Source organism: Semicossyphus pulcher, unplaced genomic scaffold (genome assembly GCF_022749685.1).
Source record: "Semicossyphus pulcher isolate SPU_LCO1_2020_fin unplaced genomic scaffold, fSemPul1.0.p SCAF_8, whole genome shotgun sequence".
In the NCBI taxonomy this organism is placed as follows: domain Eukaryota; kingdom Metazoa; phylum Chordata; class Actinopteri; order Labriformes; family Labridae; genus Semicossyphus; species Semicossyphus pulcher.
In genome coordinates, this window is record NW_027211759.1 from 4451888 (window position 1) to 4478453 (window position 26566).

Below are 26566 nucleotides of genomic sequence, written 5' to 3' on the forward strand. Positions count from 1 at the left end.
TACAACCTCACTACCTGATTCGATCACCTCTTGTTTGAGTTTACGTCACATCGCTAAGAGTGCAGCCGGGATTTGAGAAATACTGAGGTCACAAGTCCAAATTCCTCTGGCAGGACCTCACACGAGCAGGAAATGATTCACGAGCCACCAACCAAACCTGGTTAACATTTTAGAGTGTTTAAAAAAGAAAAGTCCCCTGAAGTGTTTATTTATATTTTCTGTAAATGTTATCTTACATAATTATAGTCTGTAACCTGATATGTAATTCTGGTGTGAAATTACTTTCATTTATTTGGCCAAAAAACAATCATGTCTAGTCTAATGAGTAATGTGTAATATGGGTATGTGTCTGTAGGCCTATCTCAATATGCTACTGTTAATAACCTTTATTAGATAATGGCCTCAATTCCCTACAGTAAATGTTGAAGTCAAAATAAAGTATAAAGTTCTTTTAAAACAAATGTAAATGCAATAAAAACAATTTACTTTAATCTCATCTTCCTTCTATTTAAGCTCAGAACCATGTTTGCAGTGGCAGAACCACAGGCTGTTTATAATGATATAAAGTTAATTTATAAGTTATCATATGCAGGCTTATTCAATTACTTTTTTTTAGACTGGACTTTTACATTTCCTATGTCTGACCTGTAAAGCTAGAGCTAGAAGCATTTTAATGTGTTGGAGGTAGGTTGTGGTTTAATAAAAACAATGTTGATTTAATATCTTTTATTCAGTTTGACTATCTCTCATTTCCACTGTTTAAAAACAGATAAAGCTGTTAAATTAGTTATTACTAATTAAATGATCTAAAAATCAAACAATGTAAACAACTGTAAATGTAATAGATTGTGTAATTATACAAAATGTTTAGATAAAGGTGTTAAAAAATTAATATTTCTAGTATAAATGTTTAAAGAGCCAGACTGAGATTATTAAGGGTCGGGCTTAGTTTAATATTTCTGATATACAGTCTACGGTCTGAACATGTTCTGCTTGAGTGCTCTGATTTACGGGCTTCGGAGGAGTCCCTGAAGGCAGCGCTGGCCCTGGCGGTGATCAGTGAGCTCCCGGGAGACTCCATGGAGAGGGAATGAGATGAAATAGGACTTCAGACCGGATCATGGCGGCGCCTCTCGGGCGGGACACCTTACCTGAACACTGGTCTTACGGTGTCTGCGTGGACGGCCGGGTCTTCTTCATCAAGTGAGTGGAACAACGAGCGCTTTACCGCACCGTCTCTCCCGGTTTACCGGGAGTTAGCTGCGGATGTTTCCTTCCCGGTGGTGTAACAGGTGTTTTTTCTCCTCTCTGTGTGTGTGTGTGTGCGGCTGCAGCGATGAGACGCGGACTACTACCTGGCTGCATCCCCGCTCCGGTGAACCTGTAAACTCCGGACACATGATCCGCTCAGGTAGCCCTGCAGGGCGGGTAGACGTGTGTTTAATATGCCCTTATGTTGGACTTTACTGTTTTTCTCTTTACTGCCAACTTCAGTGTTGCATTTAGGGCCCTGCCCAAAGAGGAGAGTAAACTTTCAGGTGTCACGAACAAGTCTGTGGTTTCATTTCAGACTTACCTCGGGGATGGGAGGAAGGTTTTACGGACGAAGGGGGCAGTTTCTTCATTAAGTAAGTACATTATCACCACCTGTGCTGTCTGTGTTATTGCCACGGTCACCTGCGCATTACTTAGAGTAACCGTGCGGCTTAACATGGCTCCTGCCTCTAATTCCCCGCTACTAGCAGGTCTGATTACCGCAGGGACAGTGTGGGTTTAAACAGGGAGTGACTTGGACTGGCCTGCTGACCCTTTAATGACCCCATGCTTTCATTTAGCCGCCGTGCATATTAAACAGGTATCAGCTCCGTCATGTTTTGCCTTTAGGCATTTAAGCTTCAGTGCATGTTTGATCTTCCTACAGTTGCATTGATGCAAATAGTTTGGCTTCACTTTGAGTTTACATGCCACACTTTATTTGTGATGAATTGTTTTTATGTTCAACTTTCTCTCCAACTTTATCCCGTTATATTTCTCATCTTATTTCTGATCTCTGAGGTTTTGCCTGCAGCCATAGCACATGTATATATTCTGTAATGTTTATTTTAGGGCTGAGTGATGTTGTTTTTTAGTCTGCTAACATATCAATATTTGAGTTACAAAGTTCTGAAAACACTATAGTGACTGAAGTTTTTTATTTTTTTTATTTCTAGTGAACAAACTCTGAGTTTCCAGATAACCTCCAAAAATACTGTGCACCATTTCTGTACAGCAGTTTGTAGTTTATTATCTGCTGACACGGAGCACAGACTCATATACTTCACTTGCAATGAGCTAATTGTTGGAGCTCTAATTAAGTGCACAGTATTTTACAAGTACTCAACTCATTAGTCAACGCAGACCTTCAACCACCACAAAGTCCTGATCTGAGACCTGAAAATTAATTATTTCCTCATATTATATTTTATAAATGTAAAACTCTCATATTAATATTTGTATAGTTGTGTTTGCCAGAGTTACCCGACAGTCTTAAAACCTTTTTACTAAGATTGTTCTTTACTTTGTTAGCACTGGATTGAGTCAATGTTTGTAATTAATGTTCCTATACCTCGACCCAGAAAAGTCCAGTCTTTAAGTCTTTAAAATATTTAATCCTGATTTTAATCTCCCGATAGCCTATGTGTAACTTTGCAGCTACAAAATGTTTTTTTATTCAACCTGTATTTTACCCGGGATAATCCCACTGAGATACAAAATCTCTTTTACAAGGGAGTCCTGGCCAAGACAACAGATAAGACATCGTTCAGAAAAAAAAGACAGCGTACATTAACTGGTCAAATGATCTTTAATTCTTTTTTTAATAATCTTTCAAGCTAATAAATCGCTCAGGTTTAAGGTGACCCCCTACTTAAGTGTTGGGGTAGAGGGCTGGGGTTGGAGTTGATGTCTAGTTTAAGAGAACTGTTGACAGAACTTCATTATCATTTTAGAGAGTGTTCATTGTGTTGTTAAACTTCCCTACACTGAAAGGTGTCTTTTTATTTTTTTCCAACGTCACTGTTTCAACACGTTCTACAGAAAATGTAGAGGATGATTTACACAGCTGTATTAGAGTTTGTTAGTTGTGTAGCTGTACTTGGTAAACATGAGTGTGTAAAGATGGAGAGAGGAGCAGGACCACCAGTAATCAGCATGGCTGCTTGTTGTGATGAAATGTGGTGAAAGTCTGTCCACTTGCTGATGTTGGACATGCTTTGCTTTCTCTTCTGTTCAGGCGTGTTGAGCAGATTGCTCAGAACGAGTGCTGTGTAATCTCAGTAAGTCATAAATCTACAGTCACATTAAAAGTTCCCAGGAACAACGAGGTTCCCTAAACTCAACACACAGGCTGGATGTTTTCCTGTATTAGTCAGTGAATGTGTTTCTCTTGTTTTCTTGTCACGCTGCAACTTTGTATGTCTGTGCCAAGTATCTATGCAAACCAACCCATATTCAAAGAAGCCCTTTCTCTTTCACCTTGATCTATTATGTCACTGAATGACTACACACCTCTATTGTAGCTGCGCCGGGAGTTACGTCAATGAAGTGCCATTCCTTGTCGCTGTCTCTTCTATTGTCTGCAACAATTAGACGAGTTAATCACAAAGCAACAGAAGTGTGGACGTACTTGAGTCACAGACGGGTAGGAGGGGATGGTGTCTGAAGAACTCTTGTTTACCACCTGAAAAACGAGCTTTGGGACTTAAAATTTTCACTTTAAATTTGAAGTCTTGACAAAAGATTTGATTTTGGACTTTTCAGCCAAACTTGTGATTTGCAAAATGAGGACTTTGTCTCGTATGTGACAGTTTGATGAGAAGAGACACCGTCAATAATAGACTGAGAAGTGGCCACATTGACGCCGTCCATTAGGTTTTGGACTACCTATTTAAAGCCTTGAGTTAGCCATTTTTTTTACTGTTAAGGCAACCACCGAATCATTAGCTGTCATTAACCTAACCTAACCTAACCTGGCTGACAGAAGGCCCGCCTCTCTTTATCTGATTGAACAATGACAAAAAGCGGCCATGATGTAGTTTTTCTGCTTTGAGTTGTTTCAACTCGAGACGCTCAGAGTGTTTCTTCAAAAACGCGACGCTCACAGAGCGAAAAAACGCAAAAGTGGCATTCAAATAGCCCCCCATTGCCAAAACGCGCTCTGTTTGATCCGGCCCTAAAACACCCGCACAGAGCCTGAAGCAGAAAGGTTAACAGAGAAAGTACAACCTTTGTGATACCCGTTATCTCTAACTGGTGCTTAGGCTTTAAAATAACATGGATTTTAAATGGCTGACAGCCCACCACTTACATTTTAGTCCCATCTGGTCTCGTTAACGAAAACAAAACATGTCGTCAGAGTTTTTATGATCAAAGATCTATTCCAAGTCTCGTTTACGAATATTTTTCGTCATAATTATCGTGAACAAGTTAACACTGTTTTGGTGCTAGAAACTGATTTGGCTGAGAGGATAGAGCTGGGGAGGAGCGACAGGCTAGCTAATGCTAAATTATCCACTAAACGTAGCCCTGGCTTGGTTAGCAAGATTCATGGTAGCTGTGGAACACATTTGGATGTCAGTTTGGCTTGCAAAAACAGACTTGTAATTCTTACCAAAGAAGAATAAACAGATGACTTCTTAGTGTGTCTTTTCATGCAGCAGAGTGTTACAGTATTTTGTAAGTCCTCATGGTTGGAACTTGTCAATAACAAGGTATGTCACTGTTCATGGGATTCATAACTTGCAGTGGTGAAAGTGGCCATTAAAAGCGTAAACTCGTTAGGAAAACGTCCAGCTACCAGTGGAGTCGCCTGCCCCCCTGCTGGCCAGTAAAAAGAATGCAGGTTAAATGCACGTCCGCATTGTCAGATGCTGAAGTCTAAAGAGGGTTTTTCTCTTTAAACTGCAAGCTGGGTCCTCACATCTACAGTGATTCGCTACCAGAAGCAAACAAGAAAAAAATCAATTTAAAAAGAGGACTTATGTTGCTGATGGAACACTGTTTGGTCATTACAGCTACATATTATTATAAATCGGTTGCTGAAATGTCTCACAGTGTACAGGAAACACAAGGACAGAAAAATCCTCAAAGTTGAATATTTTCAGTGCAAATTTGGACTCAGCTGAGCCTCTACGTCCCCCGTTGGTCTTCATGTATTTTTCAGTGTGTGGGTTTGTTTGTAAGACCCCTTGATGGATAATTGATTCCTCCAGTAGCTGAATATTCATATTCAGACGGTGCGTCTTCTGAAGCCTCCGTGAGACGGACAAACATTAACATTTGGACTGTTGGATTTGTTGTCTCAGTCGGTCATCAGATGGTAATCAGTTGCTCTGAGTGGTGGGATCAAGTGTTTTATGACTCTGTGCCGAGCTGAACCTGCCGACGGAGGCTAAAGTGTCTCTGCAGATAACATAGGTCAAAGGTCGTTCATGTTGCTGTTGATGGTAGCTGTTGCAGTATAAACATTGGTGGGAAGCTGCTTTGCATAAAAGCTGTGGGAATCCGAGCTTATGGCTAAATATCTTGAAGTGTTGGACGTTAATTAAATTCCTGTTGTGTTTTGCACTCATGTGTGACTCAGACTGTTTGTGTGTGTGTGTGTGTGTGTGTGTCTTTTAGCCGCCTTTCTCTAACAATAAACCAGAGCCGAATCACTGAAACATGAAACTGGTAGTGACTATCATTTTGAATTTCTGTTTTAAGATTTTCTTTTTAAATGAAACCTTTCATCGACGGCACACTCTCAAACACATTCAGTCGTTTAATTAGCCGTCAAGCTGTTAGCAGGCTGTTCTTGGTATGTCAGACATCATTTGGTGTTTGGCTCGAAAGCTGCTGAGCATCTGTGAAAATGTAATAATTTCAGCCTTGATGTCTTAAAGCTAGAGAAGCCACAGGTGATACGCTTGTGATACAACTTTTTACAGCACCATATGTCCTTATAGAGTCCTTACGGTTATTTTGAAAAGGGGGTGTGATGCTGTTTCACATTTTAAGACACATATAAAATGTTACAATGTCCAGACTAAACGTGGGTGAAGTTTCAGATCTGTCGCTAAAAGTATGTTGCAGTAATCCCCAGGCTTCTCCGCTCAGCCTGCAGGCTGCTGTGAACGCCAGGTTTCACACTGTTTTTTCTACACACTGCACTTTGTGACGTCACAGGCTTCGGAGAGCTGGCCAATCAGAAGAAAGTGGGTTGTAGGGTCGGGGTTTCTTAAAGGGACAGAGCTGACATCGTTTCAGGCGGAGGCTGTATGAGGGCCTGCACAGAGGTAGATGGTCGCTCAGTCTGTAGGGACTGGCACCGAATCCCCAACTGCTCGGGGGGCATGTCCATGTGCAGCCCCTCAACTCTGGCATCTCTCTGTTAATGCATGTCCATTGGTTCCTGTTTGTGCATGTCTTCTGCAGGCTCCTGTGAACGCTTGCTATCAGACGGACATCTCCAGACGCTTCACTTTGTGGAGGAACTCTATATTTGGGCATCTGCCCGAGACACAGCAGAACTTCCTACCCCTGGCAAACTTCAAACATTCTAAATAACGGCATGCTGTGACTATGAAATATAAGATGGTGAAAGAAAGATGGTGTTGGCATACTTGTATTTTGTTTTATATCCCCAAAAATCAGGTATCTTTTAGTTTGAAGGATAATTTTCTTTTAAGAATAGTCTGCTGAATACTTTCTCGATTAATCAGTTAATTAGTTTTGTCTTTAAAGTCCAAGGGTACGCCTGCAGAGGTTTTATTTACCTACAGTCTAACAGAGAAAAGCATCACATTTGAGAAGCTGGAACCAACGAGTGCTTGAAACAGAAATTAAAAGGTTCCTCAGAAATGTTCTATCATTCAGTTAATTAATTGATCAACTTTAAAAGAATGACCTTAAGTGATGAATTGAAAAAATAAATAAACAATGAAACAATAATTAACTAAAACCGTAAAGTGTTACTGACTTTCTGTGAAGTAAAAACAATAAAGCTGGATGGCTCTACAGACGGTTAAACTCTGTGTCTTGGTGGAATAAAAGCTTGACAGAGATCTACAGGTGCTTCATGTCTCCAGGTGTGAACCAAACTCTCCGGAGTGGAACATTCGCGTCGCTCTCCAAACTTTGAATTGGCGCATGAGAGGTATTTCTTGAACATTAATAACAAGGTGAAGTAATAACAACCTTGAAGTCCAATATCCTATTCACATCGGCGGGGGACTATTTGTCTGGAGGCCATGTTTGTACAGCACCCCCCCCGGGGCTCCTCCTCTGTCTGTTCTGGAGCCTCTTCTATCCCAAAAATGTTTTTCATGTTTTTATTACAAGAGAGGAACAACACCGCTCCCCCTGTGAGTCTGCGTGTTTCTCATTGTCTTCAGATGCTCACAGAGCTCTTGGCATCGGCTCGTTCGGAGAGAAGCAGCCTTATTTCACTCCGTGCTCTTAAACAGGACCGAATCTGTGTATGTATCTCACAGCGGACTGAAATAGTCTCTCAGATGCTTTTTATCATTTTTAATGGTGCTGAGACAAATATCCTCTGAGGTTCAGTACCAAAACAAACCCGGCAGATCCGAGTCTGGAGCCCTCAGAAATAATAACTCATCTCTTATGTAAGATGAATATTTCTTTATAAAGTGACGACATGCTGACCACTCAGCGGGGCTCGTCTTAATCTTCCTGTCAGGGCCGCAACTCGGATTTCTTTCATAATTGATCCGTCTTTGGATTTTCCACACGGTCTTCCATCGCTGACGTTTGAATTGCACCCTTAATTTTGTCATCTTGTCGCACCCTCTTCCTTTGCAAGTGTTGGAGAACACCATCTGTTTTTCTTGATCCTTCAACTTCTTATATTTGTTAGTCGAAGGGAAAAAAGCGAGTAAGAAGTTTTGCTCTGATGATAAAAACAAATACAGATCATGTTGTTTTAATTGTTTTAAAAGGGAAACTATCTTAAAGTTTATTAGATTTAAAAATATAGATAAATCCCCTCACTTACAGATTCCCAATTATTTATCGCCATATATTAAATGGTAACCTCTGTGTCATGATACGTATCGTATTGACACATTCTCCAACTGCTGTAGTCTTACTAATCCACTCGCCGTCCGTTGCAGTGTTACAAATACACAAACAGCTTTATTCCACAGGTGTCACAAGTTGGATAATCCACTGAATTTTCTTAGCTGGATGTTATAAAACTTAACACACGGTATAAAAACAGCTAGTCTAGCCTCCACTTGATGCCACAGTTCAACAGCCTCACAGGAGTACGTGCGCCAGGCTGCCCTCTCTTAAAGCGACAGTACGTGTTTATCAAAAAATGTATCTACACCTAAACATGAAATATTGAACTTAAAGTCAAGTACAATAAAAACATACTGATTCATTATTATAAGTTTACTCTTAATGTTCAAAAACTTTACATACAAATGTACACATTCTAGGAACAGGATATAAGAATGAGGAAAAGTAACAATATAATCCTTGCCTACTACAAGTGAGACTAATGTCCTTATCAGGCTGTGTGTCGATGTTCAATGAAAACAGTGGTGACCACTGTAGACAAGAGATGTGTTTTTAAAGGTGGCATCTTCTCAATGTCATCTTTTTACTCTTAAAACCAGGTCTAACCAGGATGTTTGGCTCGGCTACACATCGGTTTCAGCTAAAGCTAACCTAAGAGTCAGGCAGATGCGTAGGTTTTTAGTGGTTGGGTAGCAGATACGCCCCTCCCTCATGGAAACAAGAGTGAAGGCAATGTCAAGCCCCTTTTACACTGGCAGTTCAGGTGGGATTATCACGCCTCTGTTACACCACATCTTCTATGTAAAACACACGGAGGTGGACTGGTGGGGCGACGTCGTTCCACCTCTAACGTAGGCTGCATCGGAAATATTGACAGAGGCATAACAGAGGCGAAATGGCGCCGTGTATGTGAAGCATGCGCTGTTTGTTTACATCTCGTGCACGTAGCTTGGTCCAGTGTAACATGGCATAACGGCGGAGCTTCGTTACGCCGCTGTGGTGGAATTGCAATGAAAAAAGGGCTTCAGACTGAAGATGCAAAGGGAGTTGATAATTCTGTTATCTCAGGCAGAAGTATGAATACTGGAATAAAACCAGGCTCATGATGTGAAATGGAGAAAAGCTATTTTTCACAAACTGCAACCAGGGACACTTTTGCTTTATAAACGACAAAATGTGAAATATTCTTCTGTTGATGATGAATTGTTTCTGCACTGCTGCTAAATCAGTCTGAATGGTCGTATCCTCACTACATACTCAGAGCACTTTCACCTCAATGTTTCCTTTCTGCTAAATGTAGCATGTGAGGATCATGTAGCATGATGATCCTGTTTAGTGTAATGTGACTGAGAGTCCCAGAACTGTTGATGAGCTCGTTGTAGACGCAGCATCAACATCAGCAAACAGGCTGTTTGTCTGCCTCTGGCTGTTTTCCTGTTACGTCCTTCCTCTCCCTCCCCAACAGTCAGACTCAGTCATTCTTTGCCCGGGCTTGCTTTAACAGCCCCCACTTATGTCCCCCCATGGACAAGTGGGATGTAAGTATGACTGTTGTTTGTTTGACGGCTTCCACCTCCGCTGGTTAAACCCCCTCTCACATACCTCTGTCCTCAGTGTGTGCGTGACGTCTGTTTGTCTAGAATGTTCTGTCTTTCCCACTTTCTGTGCCTGTGTCTTGTGTTTGCTCACCGTCATACCTACGCACATGCAAACACACATGATGTGTCACATGATGTGTCATTTTACCTCTGAGGGGCCTCCAGACGGGTCGTCCTCCTCCCCATCCTGCAGCCACTCCCAGTAGGGGGCTGCTGCCACAGGGAAGCAGGGAGTACATCCGTTTAGATCCAAGGGGGATAAAACTTCTGCAGGAACGTCTGCATGACGGAGTTCACTGAAGGGGATTTAAGGCCAGCAGGAAGTAGAGGAGAAAGAAAGAGACACAAACGTGAGAAAGGCAGGCTGAGAGTGAGAGGTGTCAGGGGTCTGTTGGCAGCAGAAGATCAGTCCTTTGCCCTCAGCCCTGTCTACAGTCATTATCCTCCAGCTCAGCTAATCTGGAAGGTGTGAGAGACACGGTCACTGCCCTGCTGCACCACTGACTCTGTTCAAAGGAACTTTACACTCCTTAGAGTTGATAACATCTGACTGACATTGGAACTGGTTTCACTTTGTTGTAGTTCTGCAGCCATCCGTCGATTCATTGATTAGATATTCAGAAATGTTTGGACACTATTTTTTTGGACCAAAAGTTTTGACGCACAAGGAAACTGCTCTCTGATTGGTCAGAATGTCCACGTGATAAAACTCCCTGAAGTAAACAAAGAGAGAGAGAGAGAGAGAGCACACTCCTCAGTCCCACTGAACACGATCGATGTTCTGCTGTCAGCTCCATCAGCTCCTGTCTCCTTCACTTTGTCACTCAACACTTTGAATACCTCCGTGTTCTTGTGCCTTTCGAGCGCGCTCACCTCGTCGCTCCCCCACGTCTGTCCTCCACTCATCCCCCTGCCTGGCTGCGTGTCTGTCTCTGCGAGTGTCAACATCCGTTAACAACCCACAATGCACTGTGTTTTGGTTTGCTTCCCGTATCAGGTCCTTCTTTAAGTCTGATAATGTTCTCACCTGAATCGAACCGGACTGTGGTTCATTTGGAAACGGACCGAGAGCCGTCTGATCGTCTTGGTCCACACCAGAGTTTGAATGTCCGGACCAAAGCTGTCAGGTGTGAGAGCACCTTAATGTCCTCACATTTTCATTGGTTGATCAGTCGATTCCTCAGCTAATTCATTCTAAAATGTCCCAAACAAACGGGTTAAAAGCAGATTTCTATGGAGCTGGTTTAGCTCAGTGGGGAGGGCCGGCGCTCCGTATACAGAGGCTACAGCTGTTCGGGTTTGACTCCCGGCCTCGGCCCTTTGCTGTAGGTCCTCCCCCCTCTCTCTCTCTTCACCCAATACTTCCTGTCTCTCTTCAGCTGTCCCGTCAATAAAGGCAAAAATGGCCCAAAAAATTCTTTAAAAAAACCCAACAAGCGATTTCTTTGAGTATTTTATTAAAATGTAAATGTAGTATTCATATGACTCATGAGAGTTCACAGTGACTGAATGACTCAGGGCTTTGCAGTGTGCAGAGGTGATGCCTCTGCAGAACCCTGACATTGCAGTGATTTGAGCGCTGCATGACTGCTGGAGTAAGGACAATGATAGTATCACCGAGCCGCGACAAAGAGGCTTATCTCAAAGCAGCTTACAATAATGTCAGGAGTACGGCCTCAAAGATTCCGACTCTTTAAAGCTCCGTGTTTGTACTGACTGAAGATACCACCGAGACCACCGCGGTAACTTGTGCCCTGTAATGGTTTAATGAATGACTTTGTTAAACCTGTAAAGGTTCGCTGAGTGGGTTCGCTCTGTGTCTGCAGAGTGTGGGCTCGCTGTGACACAGGCAGTCCTTCAAACTGCGCAGCATGAATGCGGTGTTGGTTAAAAGCACTTCCCTTTCCGCTTCTTTAAAAGAAACACAGCAGCTGATTCCCTCTCTCTCAATGAACAGAAGGATAACCTTGAAATACTATGTCATAAACCTCGCAGGCAACCAATAGGAAGAACAAAGAGATGAGTCATCGCAGAAAGTCTTCCTGCGTCCCTGGATAGATGCTGTATGTCGGATATGAGCTGGCCGGCTGTTTTCTCAAATCTTGATTTGAATGAGAGGTGTGTGGTCCCCAGGTGAACACGGCTCTGAATAGACCTAAATATAGACTCTGTGTGCAGAGAAGGCCATGCTGCATTAGACTGAGTCCACCTGAATGGATGCTTTCAGGTTGTTTGCTCACACAGAAAGGACATGCAGAAGGTTCCTAAGAAAAGGCGTCTTGGTGGACGCGCTCTGTGAACCTGCTGATAAAACTGATGGATCATATTAAAGGCGTGAGGACACAGGGTGGGTTTGTGCTCCACGTCTAACGCTCTTTGTCCTCCGATGAAAACGAGGCTTTGTTTTCCTGTGGCTAAACCAAAGAACCAACAGTTCCCTGGCAGACAAATAAAGGCTGGAAGAGAAAGCTTGGTCAACAATCGCTGTTCTGTTGTTGTCAGTGGTTGAAGGTGCTAACCGGTTTCTGTGTTTGCTTTCTGACAGCAGGAAAGTTAAACATTATTTCACTGACTGTATTCTTGATGATGCTCCCTCCTGATGTTTGCTTCCAACACCTGCTTCTCCGCTGCAGCAGCATTTCACCGGCTCGTCCGTCCTTCAGTAGACTTTAGATTATCCGGGTAAATCAGTAACTTCCAGAGGTGTTTGGAGGTGAATCATTTCCTCACTTTGTTCTGGCTCTTTTTTACACACATTGCAAAACGTAATGTTTGAGGTGGCTTTGGAATTTCTTTTTTAAAGGCTTCAGTGTGACTTCACAGAGTTCAGAGGTTTAAAGGTTTAACTGCTGCATCGCTGACATGTCAGGTATACAAAGGATCTCAGACTGACTCCTCAGTGTTCACTGTGTACAAGACTTTACTGACAGCTGAAATATCTTAACAGTGGTAATTTAGGCAGCTATTTCAGATTTACAATGTTCGCTTTCGTTAGAGCCAACTAACAGCTTCAGGTGCGATCGGACGCTGGTGCCGACATTATGATCATCATCAGCAACATCAACAAGGTCAATATACTTCATCATCATCATCATGAGAATCCTAATCAACATAAACTACATCCTCAATGTCGACACCATCAGTAGCATCAATATCATTAAGGTCAAAGGTGAAAGAGCCGGGTCTTCAGCTTCTTCTTAAACGGACTCTGCGGACTGAATGGAGTTTGGTAACTTGTTCCACCACCGGGGGACGACTGAGGAGAAGAAGGAGAAGAAGATTTAGTCTTCAAAACATGCTAAAAAAAGAAGCTTTTTCAGTGAGCGTGCACAGAGCCAGAAGCAGGAAGCCTGGGTTTACTGAGAAAGCACCTTCCTGATTCCCGTTCGTTTTGCATGTGTTGTTGTCAGGCTGACACCTGTCAGCGGGTCGGATTCAGGAGGATCTGCACGCCCCTCAGCCAATTCAGCCAGTTACAGAAATCAATTGCTTGTATTTGACAGACCGATTAGACGCACAGTGGGGAAAAATATCCTGGATTTTAAATGTCTGACAGCCCACCACAACATGTTAGTCCCGTCTCGTCTCGCTAACGGAAACAACACATTTGTGTCATCACAGTTTTTTTTCTCAAAGACCTATTTTTAGCTCGATTACGTCTCGTCTTCGTCACGGAAAAAAGGTAGTCACTGCTGCAGAAGTAGCCGTCTTTCCAAAACAAACCCTGTAAATCAAACCAGTAAAAACACTTAGTAAAGTTCTCCTCAGCGTTCAGAGTGCTGCAGAAAGGGCAGCGAGTTGAGCTGAGTTTCTAGGTGCTCAGCTTGTTTAAAAGCGAGGTGCAGCCGAATAATCTGCAAAGGGTCTTCCTCTCTGAAACAAACTTACTTGGTGAATAAAATAGTTAAAACACCGAATAAAGCAGTACTTATTAAAAATGTGATTCCTTCGCGGGCTGCTACCCGAACTGCTGCTAACTTTAGCTCCGCTTGTTTCTCTGATAACTGAAGATCAGGCCGTCACATAACTAAAACACTTCATCAAGTTAAGTCAGGAAGTTAAAAAGTACAGTGAGACAAAGCGTAAGCCAGCGTCTGTGGAAAATCTCTAATAGACTTTATCTTACAGGTAAAGAGTTAGACAGATGTAAGCTGGTGTGGCGCTGTGCTGATAAAAGGCGAGAGTAGCCAGAGCTTTGTATTGAACAGCCAAATATGACTGAGTCAGGAACAGCCTTGTACTTGTTAAGAAATCACGGCGCGTCCTGACGTTATTGAAGCTGGTTGTGGTTTGTCTTGTTTGAGTCGTGTCGCCTCTCTTTTGTCTGCATGAAGCCAGAAGGATAAACACCCTGTGCAGGAATGCTGGAGGGAATATCTGATGTTTGTTTGCCTGCCTCTGAAGGACGAGAGCTTTTCCTCTTGTAGTGAACGACTTTGGAAATGAGACGAGAACATTTTGCATCAGGAAGCTTCAAGAGCGAGAGATAGCATCTGCTGAGGCAGCTTCTCTCTCTCTCTCTCTCTCTCTCTCTCTCTTAAAGCTGTTTTTGGTCGGTCCTGTTCCTTCTCTCTTCCTCTGCTGTACTTTCACCTTCAGACCTCATTATTTTTCTCTTCCTGTCTGAGGGGTCCAGAGAGGTCGGGGCGACTGAAGAGTCCTTCTTCAATCAGCTCTGACAGCCACCACTGAGGTTTCAGCTTACAGCCCTGTTTCCTGATTACAGTCTCAACATGTCAGAATGAAAGTGTTGACGTTGGTGCTCAAACAATTAGTTGATTATTCAAATGAAAGAAAATTAATCGCAATTTTGATCATTTATTATTGATTAAAGTAATTCATCAGCTTAAAGTAACCTCGAAGATGTTTCGGCAAAGAAAAGTTACGTTGCATTGTTTTTAATTGGCTTAAAGAATTTGGAGCGCTTCACCCTAATGGTCTCTTTACATTTTATACCCTAAAAGATTATTAAATTAAAGCAAAATATTACCGGAAGATTGGGTGTATAAGACGCACTCAAAATACTTTTTTTTCATCTATAAAGTGGGCTGCGTCCTACAAACCGGTGCGACCAACATACCAGTATGAAATAAAGAGAGAGGTGTTTCAACCTGACGACCTGGCCGACACTGTGGCCAACAAACGAAGAAGAGGGAAGTTTTTGATAACACGATTGGTGACATTGTGTTGTTTCTGAGGGTTTGCAACTGACATAAAGTGAGTGAGGTTTTGCTAAAGTTTCAGGTCTCTAAAAACGTGTGTTCAAAGCTGAGAGCTGCAGGTGTTCAGGAGTGACGTTAAGTGAAGGAAGGAAGTGAGCACCGAGCAGTGAGTCAGTGTTTATGTCTGACTCGCTGTATTCAGACTGAAACCTTCAGAGGCTCGCTCTGCATCATCACTGCCTAATGACTGATCAATAACTCTGTGTGGGTGTGTGGGTGTGTGTGTGTGTGGGTGTGTGTGTGTGTGTGTGTGTGTGGGGGTGTGTGTGGGTGTGTGTGTGTGTGTGTGGGTGGGTGTGTGTGTGTGGGTGTGTGTGTGTGTGTGTGTGTGTGTGTGTGTGTGTGTGTGTGTGGGTGTGTGTGTGAGTGTGTGTGTGTGTGTGTGTGTGTGGGTGTGTGTGTGTGGGTGTGTGGGCAAACACATTCCTGTTTCATTGTTTCATATCTGTACAAACTCAGATAACAGAGGAAACTCTGGGCTTCTTTTATTCTCTTTAAATGACTGAAGGAGCTGATGTCATTTCACACGTCTACACACTCAGTGTAACTAACTTCTACCTTCCTCCTTTTTCTCATGTCAGAAGAAAAGTCCTTTAAGTCCACTTGGACTCAGTGAATCACCTGAGTCGGTGTTGGGATCATTGCTGAGCCGTCCGTCTCATAATCTAGGGTTGTTGTGTCGTTCACGTCGACCTTTAATCACAATTCTTTACTCGTTAGAGGATATTTTTTTAGCTTAGTAGTCTTAGTGGTCTGCTTCTGAGGCCAAATCCCAATCAGCCCCCCTCGGCCCGAACTCTAGTGTTGGAGTGCCCTCGAATGGATCTTTAAGAGGAGAGATCAAACCACAACAAAGCTCTGAGACGCCCTTTAACACAACTTTAAGGCCTTTGTTGTGAAGGCACGGTCATATTAGACTTTAAGATCCAAGCCTTCATCAGGAAGTGAAAGATTTCTAACCCTGCTGCTGCTGAGGCTGGGGACTGAAGTCTTTACCTGTGACAAGGACACAAGTCGTTATGACTTATTCTTCAAGCTTCAGACACAAGACATGGACATAACTGGACTCTCACTTAGAAACGGTCTCTTAAACAAGTTTCTATTGACATCCGTAAAGCTGCCGGAGGTAAGATGGAGAAGAGAGCAGACTTTGCTTCAAAATTTGAAACATCACGACCTCCAGTCCAGCGGAAATCAGTGCTTTTGCTGTGAACAATAATCTACAGCTAATTCTGTTTAGCAAAACCAGCAGCACTTAGCTTTGCGAACAGAGACTGTGGAACAAACAGCCCCAACTAAGCAGCAACACACTGATGTTGTGAACATTTAGCCGTGAGAACACAGGCACACAGAACCATCAGGAGAAAGTCTGAAACGGTCACACTGCCTGGACACAGAGATACTTTCAGCCACACCGCCAAAACAACGACGACAAGCTAACGTTAGCCCGACTGCTACACCAACATAACACAACGTCAGCACTGCCTCATCTGTGTAGAGAAAACTTCCCGAGGTCGTACCCTTTGATCCCAGCCTGAGACGACCTCTCTATCTTGAATATCACATCATCTGCGACCAGAACTCTTCACCTGAAATCAGACAGAACTGAATTCTAGTTTCTCCCTTTGAAGTGGGGATAAGCATGTTATTGTTCTGCTGTCTGAAGTGGAAAACATGACAAGTGGATGCTACAGTAGGAAAATAATAACGCTCCGTGAAACACTGACTCAGCTTGCAAAGCATTCTGGGAACAACTCTTTTTGGAATCATATGAAAACGCTCTGTAAGGAGGGCGAGGAGACCACTTCCCCTTAATCACACAAATCTGGGCGTAATTTGCTCGTCTTAAAGTGTTTGTGGAGTTTTTAAAACAATGATAGTACTTGTTCTTTATATCTGTTGGATGTTTGATGCACCTGTTCGTAGACTTGACTCTCTTACTGCTTTGTTTTCTGTTGCTCTTTAAACTGAGGAGACGTCTTTATAGCTTTTCTTCCTCCTCTTCTCCTCCTTCTCTCCTCACACTTTTATAGATACAAAGATTACTCTGTGGGGTAATTTTAGTGTGTGTGTGTGTGTGTGTGTGTGTGTGTTATATACGATCTTTGAAGATAGGCTGAAAATGGATGTCTTGAATATTTAACCTTGCCCAGAGGCTGCCTTATTAATCCACAGACTCTCACAGAGGCTCTCAGCACCACACAGCTCCATCAGGCTGGTTTATCGTGCTGCTCTGCGGGAGTATAAACGATCTGATGTATGGATAAAGCCGGGAAAAGTGCTGTGCTGCTTCGTGCTGCAGCTCTTTTCTGCACGAACACATAGATGAACAGAGGATGAGGTTTGGTACATGATCAACAGCCAAGGAGCTAATCAGAGAATAATGACGAGCCTTCCAGCCTCGTCTGAGAGCTGATTGGAAGGAAACAAAATAATTAATGTGCATTTGAAGAGACAACTCCACAAAGAAACACCTACTGATGTAAAAGAATTAACAAGAAGATCAACAAGAAGTGTTGGTCCTCTCTGAACCTTTTTGAAAGAACAAACAAAACGTCCAGCTCGATCATCTTCAGCAGCGATTCTGTTGTGTTCTTCCCACTCGTCCCTCCTTCCTTTAAGAGTTCAAACCTGAGCAGCTTCTCGTCTCTCGTCTGAAGCAAAAATTAAAAAAGTAGACCACTTAAAATATTAGTCAAAGTCAGATTTCTGGGACAGGTTGTTCTTCAGGTAAATGTCACTCAAAGCGAGGTTCCTCACTTAAACGTCTCTTAAAATGTCAACCACATCAGAAGAGCGCAGTGTGTGTGCGTGACGCCGTTCCTCTGGAACAGCTGCAGATGATTTCTCGTTCAGTAAGAAAGAACTTATATAAGTTATTTCCCCTCGTTTGCTTTATCAACAGTTATTTTACATTTCAGAGAAAGCTGATTAATCACGTTTTCCTGCATTCCTCCGTCTCAACCGTAATTTAAAATCGGAAAAGAGACGGGATCTAAAAACAGATGATTTTGTTCATTAGAAAAGAAGCTTAGAGGCGTAAAGATGGAGCTTTTTGACACGTGTACCAACCATCTATATACCTGCTGTGCGCCCCTTTTTTTGTTGTAATGGTTCCACCTACATCAGCATCCATCCATCATCTGTACCGCTTATCATGTTCAGGGTCACGGGGGGCTGGAGCCTATCCCAGCTGTCACTGGGCGAGAGGCGGGGTTACACCTGGACTGATCGCCAGTCAGTCACAGAGCTGACTCACATCGGCGTCGACACCTGGCTTTAGCCCGAAATGTTTTCAGCCCAGCCCGGCAGGTTTTTGTCCGGAGTTGATTTTAACGTTCTGCAGTGGAACAGAGCTTTAGTTGTCGTTTCAATTGTTATTAGGGGCGCGATAGAGCTCTGCACAGGCATGCCGGCGTTGTCATGACAACGGTTGTCTTCAGTGTCACGCGATCTCGGATCCCATCGGCTATAGTCTGACGAAGATATAGCCTCTGGGCAACGACTTCCAGTCAAGACTTCCTTTTCCGCGTGCTGCATCGTTTACAGAAAAAGAAAACTATTTTCTTGTGATGTACTTTAATTAACGGCTCTTAAGTTTGCTGAAATAACATCTGTCCTCAAGAGGAGAAGAAAAGTACTTTTTGTTGAACGGAGGTCGGATCGATCCTTTGTGATGCATTCGAGGAAGTCGGGAAAAGTCTGTTGCAAACTAATGTTGTTTCTGTGCGTTTTGGCTCTTGTTTGTGGCGCTCTCATTTGTTTGCCCTATCGTCTGGCACAAGACTGCAGCTCTTACCTATAGTTGTCATTTAATGATAATCAGCTGCTGTTTGATTTCTGTCACCTGTTGTTTGCTACCTAGATGTCTGCAGTCAAATACTATGAATACAGTAATAATCCAGAGATGATGTAACGAGAGGCTTGTTGCATTTGCGATAAATCTTGTCAAGCTCTAACAGTGAATGTCCACACAGAAAGGCTCCTGTGTGTCTGTTATGTTGGATCCTCTGACATGAATCTTGTGACGGCCTGCCTTTATTTTATGCTAAAGTGTCCTCGGTCTCTTTAGCCACATCTTTTTGCAACCTCTTAACAGCTGACACCCTCTCTAAGGACTTAAAGTCACCTCTGTGTCAGTGAGTCACCACCGCCTGCCACCTTATGCACTCCCTTTCCTCCTCCTTAGATTTTTCCCTGGTTTAATTCTCCCGTCTTATCTGCTTCTCCAAATATCATTTGTGCAGCTCTTGTGAATACATGTGACACTCGGAGCGATGAGCATGAGACAGGTCATGAAAGAAGCTCAGCTGTAAACAAATCAACATGATTTTTGAAACCAAAGACGTGGCTGAGTTAAAAATCCACATCAAGAGAAAGCAAAGTGTCACTCAGAGTGTCAGTTCATGGAACCAGAAAATGGGCTGCAAAGAAACTACAAATAAAATAGTAAGCACAGAATTCTGACGTTTCTATGCAGAACAGGATGTTGCAATGAGGCTGGTTTGATTCGACACGTTCTCAATCAAATGTCAGATACCTCAGCTTCATCTCTGGCCCTATGTTTCAATAGACCACAATCTTAGTAACTAGTTAGCATTGGTTTTATTCCACATATATTTTACATGTGGATAGACTTTAAATTAAATCTTGCTGAAAAGCTTTCACATTTCATGAGCTTCATAAGTGCATCAATAATAAACACGTGGTTGACATTGTAAACGACCATGATTTGGCCATATTTCAAGGTTTACAACAAATGTGATAACAAGTTGGCTACTGTCAGACAGCAGCTAATGTTAGCATTCGGCCGATTCCTAGCTTACATTACCTTAGCTTTGAATTTTCACCTCTCGTGTTGTTTTGTGTAACACCATCATACAGTAATGTAAGCATTCATCCAACTTTTGGCTAATTGTTAAACAAGCTCGCTTGTGGCTGAATGCTAACATTAGCTGTGGTCTGCCGCTAGCTGTGGGTTTTCAAATATCGTAGCTGTGTGTCGAATCAGGGGCTGCATCCTTCGAAGGACGCGGTCTACAGAGGATGACTCATTCCGTAGCCTGCGTAGACGCTAAAGCCGAACTGAGATGAGACGGTCTGGTCTGCGAAGGATTTCCTGTTTGCGTCACCAAATGTTGCTGTTGTCTAGCAACAGGTAGCTAGCCGGCTAACTAGCTATCATAACCAACGTCAGGTAACCTAACCTATTATTTTAAAGATCATTTGTTTCAAGGCCCCTTTCGTTTTGTTTAACAGTGTAAAAGTGTATTCCTCGGCTGCTTAAGAGCTATCTCGTTTGAATTGGCGCGGACTGAATCTTGAGATACGCTGGGCCATGAAGGATGCACCCGATGGATCCTTCGTGGCCCGGGAAAAGGAGGACACATTTGTCGGCCGCATCTGAAGGAGCCTCTGACGCACCACTGTGACGCAATCACCCTTCAAATACATCCTCCGAAGGATGCAGCTTTTGTTTTAACTTGAAATATGGCAGGTGCTGATGAATCAGGAAACCATACTTCCTATATGTCCGTGAAGATTCTCAGCCAGGTCATGGTAATTCCAAGCTTAATCCAAAAGGCAAGTGGACTTGGTTGAAGTTCGTGAAGACGTTTCACCTCTCATCCAAAAGGCTTCTTCACTTCTGAAACGACGGGTGGACGGAGCTAGAAATATCAGCCTCTGTCGGTCATTAGTATCCTAATAGACTTCCTGTACTTACAGCACTTAAAACCTGGAACGCAGCAGTATCACATTTTGATGGCTTTAAGCTTCCCGCCCCGAGCCTGATGTCAGAGAAAAATGGCTGCCGTGAGAGTTTGGTCAAGATAATGTCCAGAACGTACGCTAGCAGTTCCTACAGCATCTTATTGTGCAGCTTTGGGAAACTCTCCAAGCTGCAGTAATCCATGAGTTGGAGTGAGAACTGGCTGGTGCAGCATTCTTCATCAAAGGTTTACACACATGCTTTAGCAGCACAGATGTGCTATTGTAACACAATCTTCAGATATGGAAAAATGCCTGATATTTGAAGCCTACAAATGGAAACATGCATCTGAAGCCGGCTTAATTTCTCCACATGACGAGCCCACACGTCTCCACGGTGTACGTCCGGCCGGTCTCGCTCTGCTCTACATGAATGTTGTCTGTGGAAAAGGCGGAGGGGGTCCATCTGTGGTCCACACTGAGAGAGCGAGGACGGACACAAAGGAGGGATTGAGGGACACAGATGCAAACAGCGAGTGAGAGAAACAACAAGATGGTTAATACAATGTTGTGGCTCTTAAAGTCTGGCTGCTGGTGGGAGACAGTGACACTTCTGTCAGGGTGAGGAGGAGGGCCGGGCCGCCGAAACATTAGCGATGCAGCTAGGAGAGAGAAATCATGTGAGGTCGGAGACAGAGAGAAGACTGATCGGGACAGTGGAGAGAAACTGACCGAGAAGGGAGCATAAAGAGAGACGATGCTCAACCATCTGCTTTGATCCTGGTGACCTTTTATTGAGACTCTTGTGATCCTAAATTTGAGACTGTAAGAGAAGACAGCCGTGAGAGAGACATCAGTGAAATGTTGTAGGTTGGACATGAAGATCTTGGAAAAAGGAAGCTAAATCAGAAGTGTCCAGCAGCTAGTGAGGTGTCAGAGAGAGATAAAGAGAGGTCTTTTATTGTGAAAGGATGGGTACCTGCTGCAGCCGCGACCTCGCGCAGGAGGCCGGTCACGAGCTGGTTCCTATCAAACGTCACGCCGCCTGGCCATGGACGGCCAGAGTGGTCACTAACCTTCACGATCATGAGTTTTCCACTTGGGATCTGACGAGTGACACAAGGTAAGCCCGTCATGAAAAACTAAATCCAAGCATTGTTAAGCGTTGACCTGCTGCTGTTTTCTGTGCCTCGCCTGAGGAGCGTGCGGAGCAGCTCATTGGCTCTTTATATCTGTGAGAAACGCAGCTCCCCGGTTGGTACAGTGCATCGCCCTGCAGGCACGTAATAAAATAGGTTGTGTGTGGCGGAGTTTGTCAGCTTTATTGTTTGTAACAGGACATATGAGACATAAAGGCAGACACACACACCTGTTAGTGAGTGTGTGAGCGGCTTCAAATGAACACAACACACAAAGGCAGGGAGCGGCCTGACTGTGAAACTCGCTCACACTGATCCCGAGCTGAATGCAAACATGAGATTATTTCAGCTTGACGAGAGCTTTATGACGCCTCTGCTGGCTCGCTCAGCAGTTTCTCAGCTTCACTCTCTAGAGATCCTGCTGTGAGACACGAGCCGGGCTGACGAAGCAAAGCAGGAGGAATTGCCTTAGGCCCCGTGTCCACGTAGCGCCAGCGTGTTTTTTCAATTGTTCCCAATGAGGACAGAGCGTATGCGGCTGCGAGCGGCCGCCGAGAGAACAAGTGCTGCACCCAGCGTCGTTTTTCAGAACGCTACGGCCGTTCCGAGCGCTTCCAGTTGAGAACTTTTCAGAAAGGCGCTGGTGTCGTCTCCACAGCTTTTTTTTTAACAGGCAACCAATCACATGGGGCGACACTCGTCACAAAGTTAACACCAAACATGGAGGAACAACTTGTTGTGGCTGTTTGCATCTACCCGGAACTGTACTATACGACAAACAAACAACAGTAGGTTTTCACAAAAGAGAGCGAAAAGCCCATTTGTGGGAGCAGATCGGCCGGACACTAAATGTTGCTGGTAAGTGTGCTGTTATCGCCCGACGCGTTGTAAGCTTGTTGTTGCTGTAGTAAGTTAAACTTATAGTTGTCATAGAAACAAAACCGCACATCCCCGCTCTCTCCAGCGCCCTGCCAGCGCTTTTCTGACAGAAAAAGGCGCTAGATGGACACGGGGCCTCAGAAACGATACTACATGAATCCCATATTGTCCAAACCTGCCATCAGTTTGGCTCTAACCCAGGTAGTGTCCTCAAACTGCATTTAACGGTTTTCAGTGCCTGGATGCACAAACAGAAGCTTTTCTAGTTAAAAGATGCTGTTTGCTCTTTAATGTAAGAACTAAACAACCGTAACCAGATGGAATCCTAAAGACTGAACATCCAAATGTGCCCCCAGAAACACTTTGAATTCCAAAACACCTGTGTGCACCCGACCACAGAAGCTCTATTTTACATTTAGAGAGCCAGACATGGTAAACATGCAGGCTGTGCTGAGAGGCTAAATATGCCAGCTCTCTTGATGACCCGTCATGAATGTAGGTTTATTTATTCTTAATCAAACACAGTGGCTGGAAATGTGTGAGGCTGTGCACAGCACGGCAGCAAGAGAGATGTGTTCTCTGATCCACATATGAAAGGTAAATTCAGTCTAAGGAAAACATGCTGAAGAGGATTCAAAAGCAGGTTTTTTAAATAACCTTGGTGACATCAAGAGCACATCATACAACTGTTTTTGCAGCATCCATGAAACCCTGAACTACATGAAGAAAACTTGAAGGGCGACCCACCTGTGTGTTCCTATTGTTGTCCTGTGTGTCCGCTCTAGTGTGAACAGGTACTTAAGTACAGTGTGTGTTAGTGCAAGGTTATTTCATACATGTGTTTTGCTTTTTGCATGCTCGCTCCGGAACTCATTTATCTTAACCTTCAGTAAAGCACATTTTGTTTTTGTGTGTCGGAAATGTGCTTTACAGATAAAAATAAATTGTATTAAACATTTCTCGAGTCTACTTGTGGTCAAAAATCTGCCCTTTGGTTTTTCAGCTCAGCCTTTGTGCAAGCAGCGCTGCAGAGGCAGAAGGCTAGCAGGTTGTGAAGTTTACTCTGTGCTCCCGGGGCTGTGAGCCGAGCTGTAGCTTAGAATGTTTCTGTGATAACTTCAGATCCACACATCCCATGACTGAAATCCATCATTTATTTATTTTTTTAAATGATTTTTTTGGCCTTTATTTAAGAGACAGGACAGTAGATAGTGGCGGAAATGGGTGGAGAGAGAGTGGGGGATGACTCGGGCAAAGGGCAGAGGGCGAGAGCCGAACCCAGGGCCACCGCATCAAGGACCGCAGCCTCCGTACACGGTCGCCGACCCAACCGCCGAGCCAAACCGGCACCCGAAATCCATTATTTATAAAACCTTAAGAAAAGTGTGATTTTAACTGGTTACAACAGTGAACAAAGTGTCATTCTTTAGCGCACTCAGGTTTAGAGGAGCAGCCGCCAGTTAAGCTGCGGTTAGCTTGTTTTTTAGGTGCGTTGCTGGTTTTTAGCTTAAAATTAATTCATCGTTCATGGTTCAGAAGGTCACACCTCATCTCCAAAACTAAAGGATCTGGTGATTCACACTGTTAAAACTCTGAATACGGCAGTTTTACAAATAGAATCTGTGTTTCTCATACGCTCTTTAGCAGGGCTTTGGGGGCTGCAAGCTGAGCTACCGCGAACCTTAGCTATATTTCTGATAAGATACTTGATAACTCGAATCTTTATCTGGTAAAATGATAATTAAAATGACGATAATGTTTATTGTCCAGCTGGCAGTCAAAGCGCTCTCTGCAGCGTGCATCATGCAGCTTAAACGTGACGCTCTGTGGTCTGATTCAGGAGTTCAGGCTGACGCTGAACTAAAAAAACACAAGCGACAAATGGTCGAAGCTTTGTTTTGCAGAGCCACATGATTTGACTGACAAAATCCTCGACAGCGCTCTATAATTGTAGTGCAGCAGAGAGGCGTTTAAAAAGGTGTTTTTCTAATACATCACATTATCTTGTTAAACACACAGAAACCTGAGTTACTGTAGGCGTTAAGCTGACAGACCTATCCACAGAAATGTAAAGGACGGAGGCATTTAGCACACATTAATAGATGGCTGCATAATATAATATTTTAGCTAGAAAATTAGCATTATTCTATATTTGGTTAATCAGAAGCACTGAATGTTTTGTACGACAGCCAGCTGGTTTCATGTTTGACACTGGAAACACTTCTTGTTCTGAGTGCGTCGCTCCCTGCTCCGGTGGTGGGAGTCGCTCTCTGGAGGAGTCTAATTCTGTCAGCCTGAATGTCTGTCATGGGCGGAGGGTTGTTGCTTTTGTATCTGGAGATGTAGTCAATTATTCAGGAGGAGGATTTAGCTACTTAATGCTCTCTTGATGTGACACCGCTGATGATTACCGTAAAAATCAGAATGGGGAAGGCTTGTCGTTAGACTCCTCACATTCCTCCGCCTCGGGTGCCCTTTTGTGCAGCTCCCCGCCTCCCTCAGGGCGATGATATTGATTTAATCATGACAGAAATGGGAAACGGTTGTCACTAAGTCTCCCTGAAGGGTTTAACCTGGAGGATGTCAGATTTGTTTATGCAGTCGCTCCAGTAGTCGGAGCAGAAATGCTTCTGTAGTGTGTGTCGTGTGTGGGTGGGAAATTCCTGTGCAGGATCAGGACCGCGAGAGTCATATTCATTTACATAACACATAATGTAAACAAAGACGATTCATTGATTATATATAGAACATGACTTGGATAAAAAGATACAGCATACAGACTTTAATTTAAACATAGCAGATAATAAGAGATGACTCTGCAGAGAATAGAAACTAGAGGAAATGGTGCTTCAGACGGAGTTACAGTCATGAGGAACATATATTTTCTTTAAGCTGCTTTTAAAAGTCTCTTCTCCCTCTCTCCTCGTAGTGTAAAGTAGTCTCCCAAACCCCTCTCAGTCACATGTTTGTGTCAGGCCGTCTGCTCGCTGGCCGACCTGTTTGGTATTCAGGTGGTGAATCGGCTGTTTGGTCGCCGCCAAGCGCTGTGTGTTTGACTGAATCAGGTTAGCAGTATAAAGCAGACCATTAGTAAAAAAAGCCTGCTTTTTGTCTAAGCCCCCGGTGAGCTGTGATGATAAAGCACACACTGTGGCAGCAGCCAGTTCAAGAGAGAACTCTCACACCCCAGAGTGAGACGGATAACAGGATGTTTTTATTTTGATTGTTAGCATGTAGCTTTCATGTGGACGTAAGCAGTGGTTGATGCAGCATATGTTTACAAGGTATATTGTAGAGTTTATAGTATATGAATATGACTGCTGTGTGTTTGCTGGATGTTATGATACCATTTTTTCCTTTCAGATACTGATTCTCATACGACTTAAAAAATATCAGCTGTAAACAAATAACCATGTATAGATGTTAGAGCCAGTGTTGTGACCAAGTCATCTTTGCTCAGCTCCCAAGTAAGTCTCAAGTCATTTGGTCAAGTCTCAAGCAGGTCTCGAGTCATTTTTTCTTGGGCAAGTCAAGTCAAGTCACAGGTTATGTCAAGTCAAGTCGAGTCCTCAGTTAAGGCAAGTCAAGTCACTTTTTTTCCACCCCAGATCCAGCACTGTTACCTGTAGTATCCGGTCTTTATAAAGAGAAAAGACAAGGTGTTAGCAGCTCGTCTAATAATGATATTACTATTTATATAACCTGTTCAAAAAGTATGACAGTGAATTGTATCTGTATTATCTCGGCACAGACGCAGCCATGATGATGGTCTGCTCTGAGAGCGTATTGAGTAGTAACGAGTACGACTGATGAGGCTTCTCTTTGGGGGCTTTGATGTTGCGTGTTGCCATAGCGAGGAGTTTGTCTGACAGCCAGTCATCCAATCATGACAATCACATACCGGGGAGCTTTTTGAGTCGTCCAATCATGATTCTCAGTTTGCGCTGCGTACATA

The 26566-nt window shown here is 43.5% G+C and overlaps 1 protein-coding gene across 2 annotated transcripts in view; it reads left to right on the forward strand.

The window, feature by feature from the left end:
* Nucleotides 1–1057: 1057 nt before the first annotated feature.
* The window catches only part of plekha7a (pleckstrin homology domain containing, family A member 7a), a 165900-nt gene continuing 140391 nt past the window's right edge, over nucleotides 1058–26566 (forward strand). For both annotated transcript variants that reach the window (XM_069685813.1, XM_069685814.1), the window contains exons 1-3: nucleotides 1058–1203; nucleotides 1335–1411; nucleotides 1571–1628. In XM_069685813.1, coding sequence (XP_069541914.1) covers nucleotides 1121–1203; nucleotides 1335–1411; nucleotides 1571–1628 — 218 coding nt within the window. In that variant the 5' untranslated portion in view covers nucleotides 1058–1120. The remainder of the gene's footprint in view (nucleotides 1204–1334; nucleotides 1412–1570; nucleotides 1629–26566) is intronic.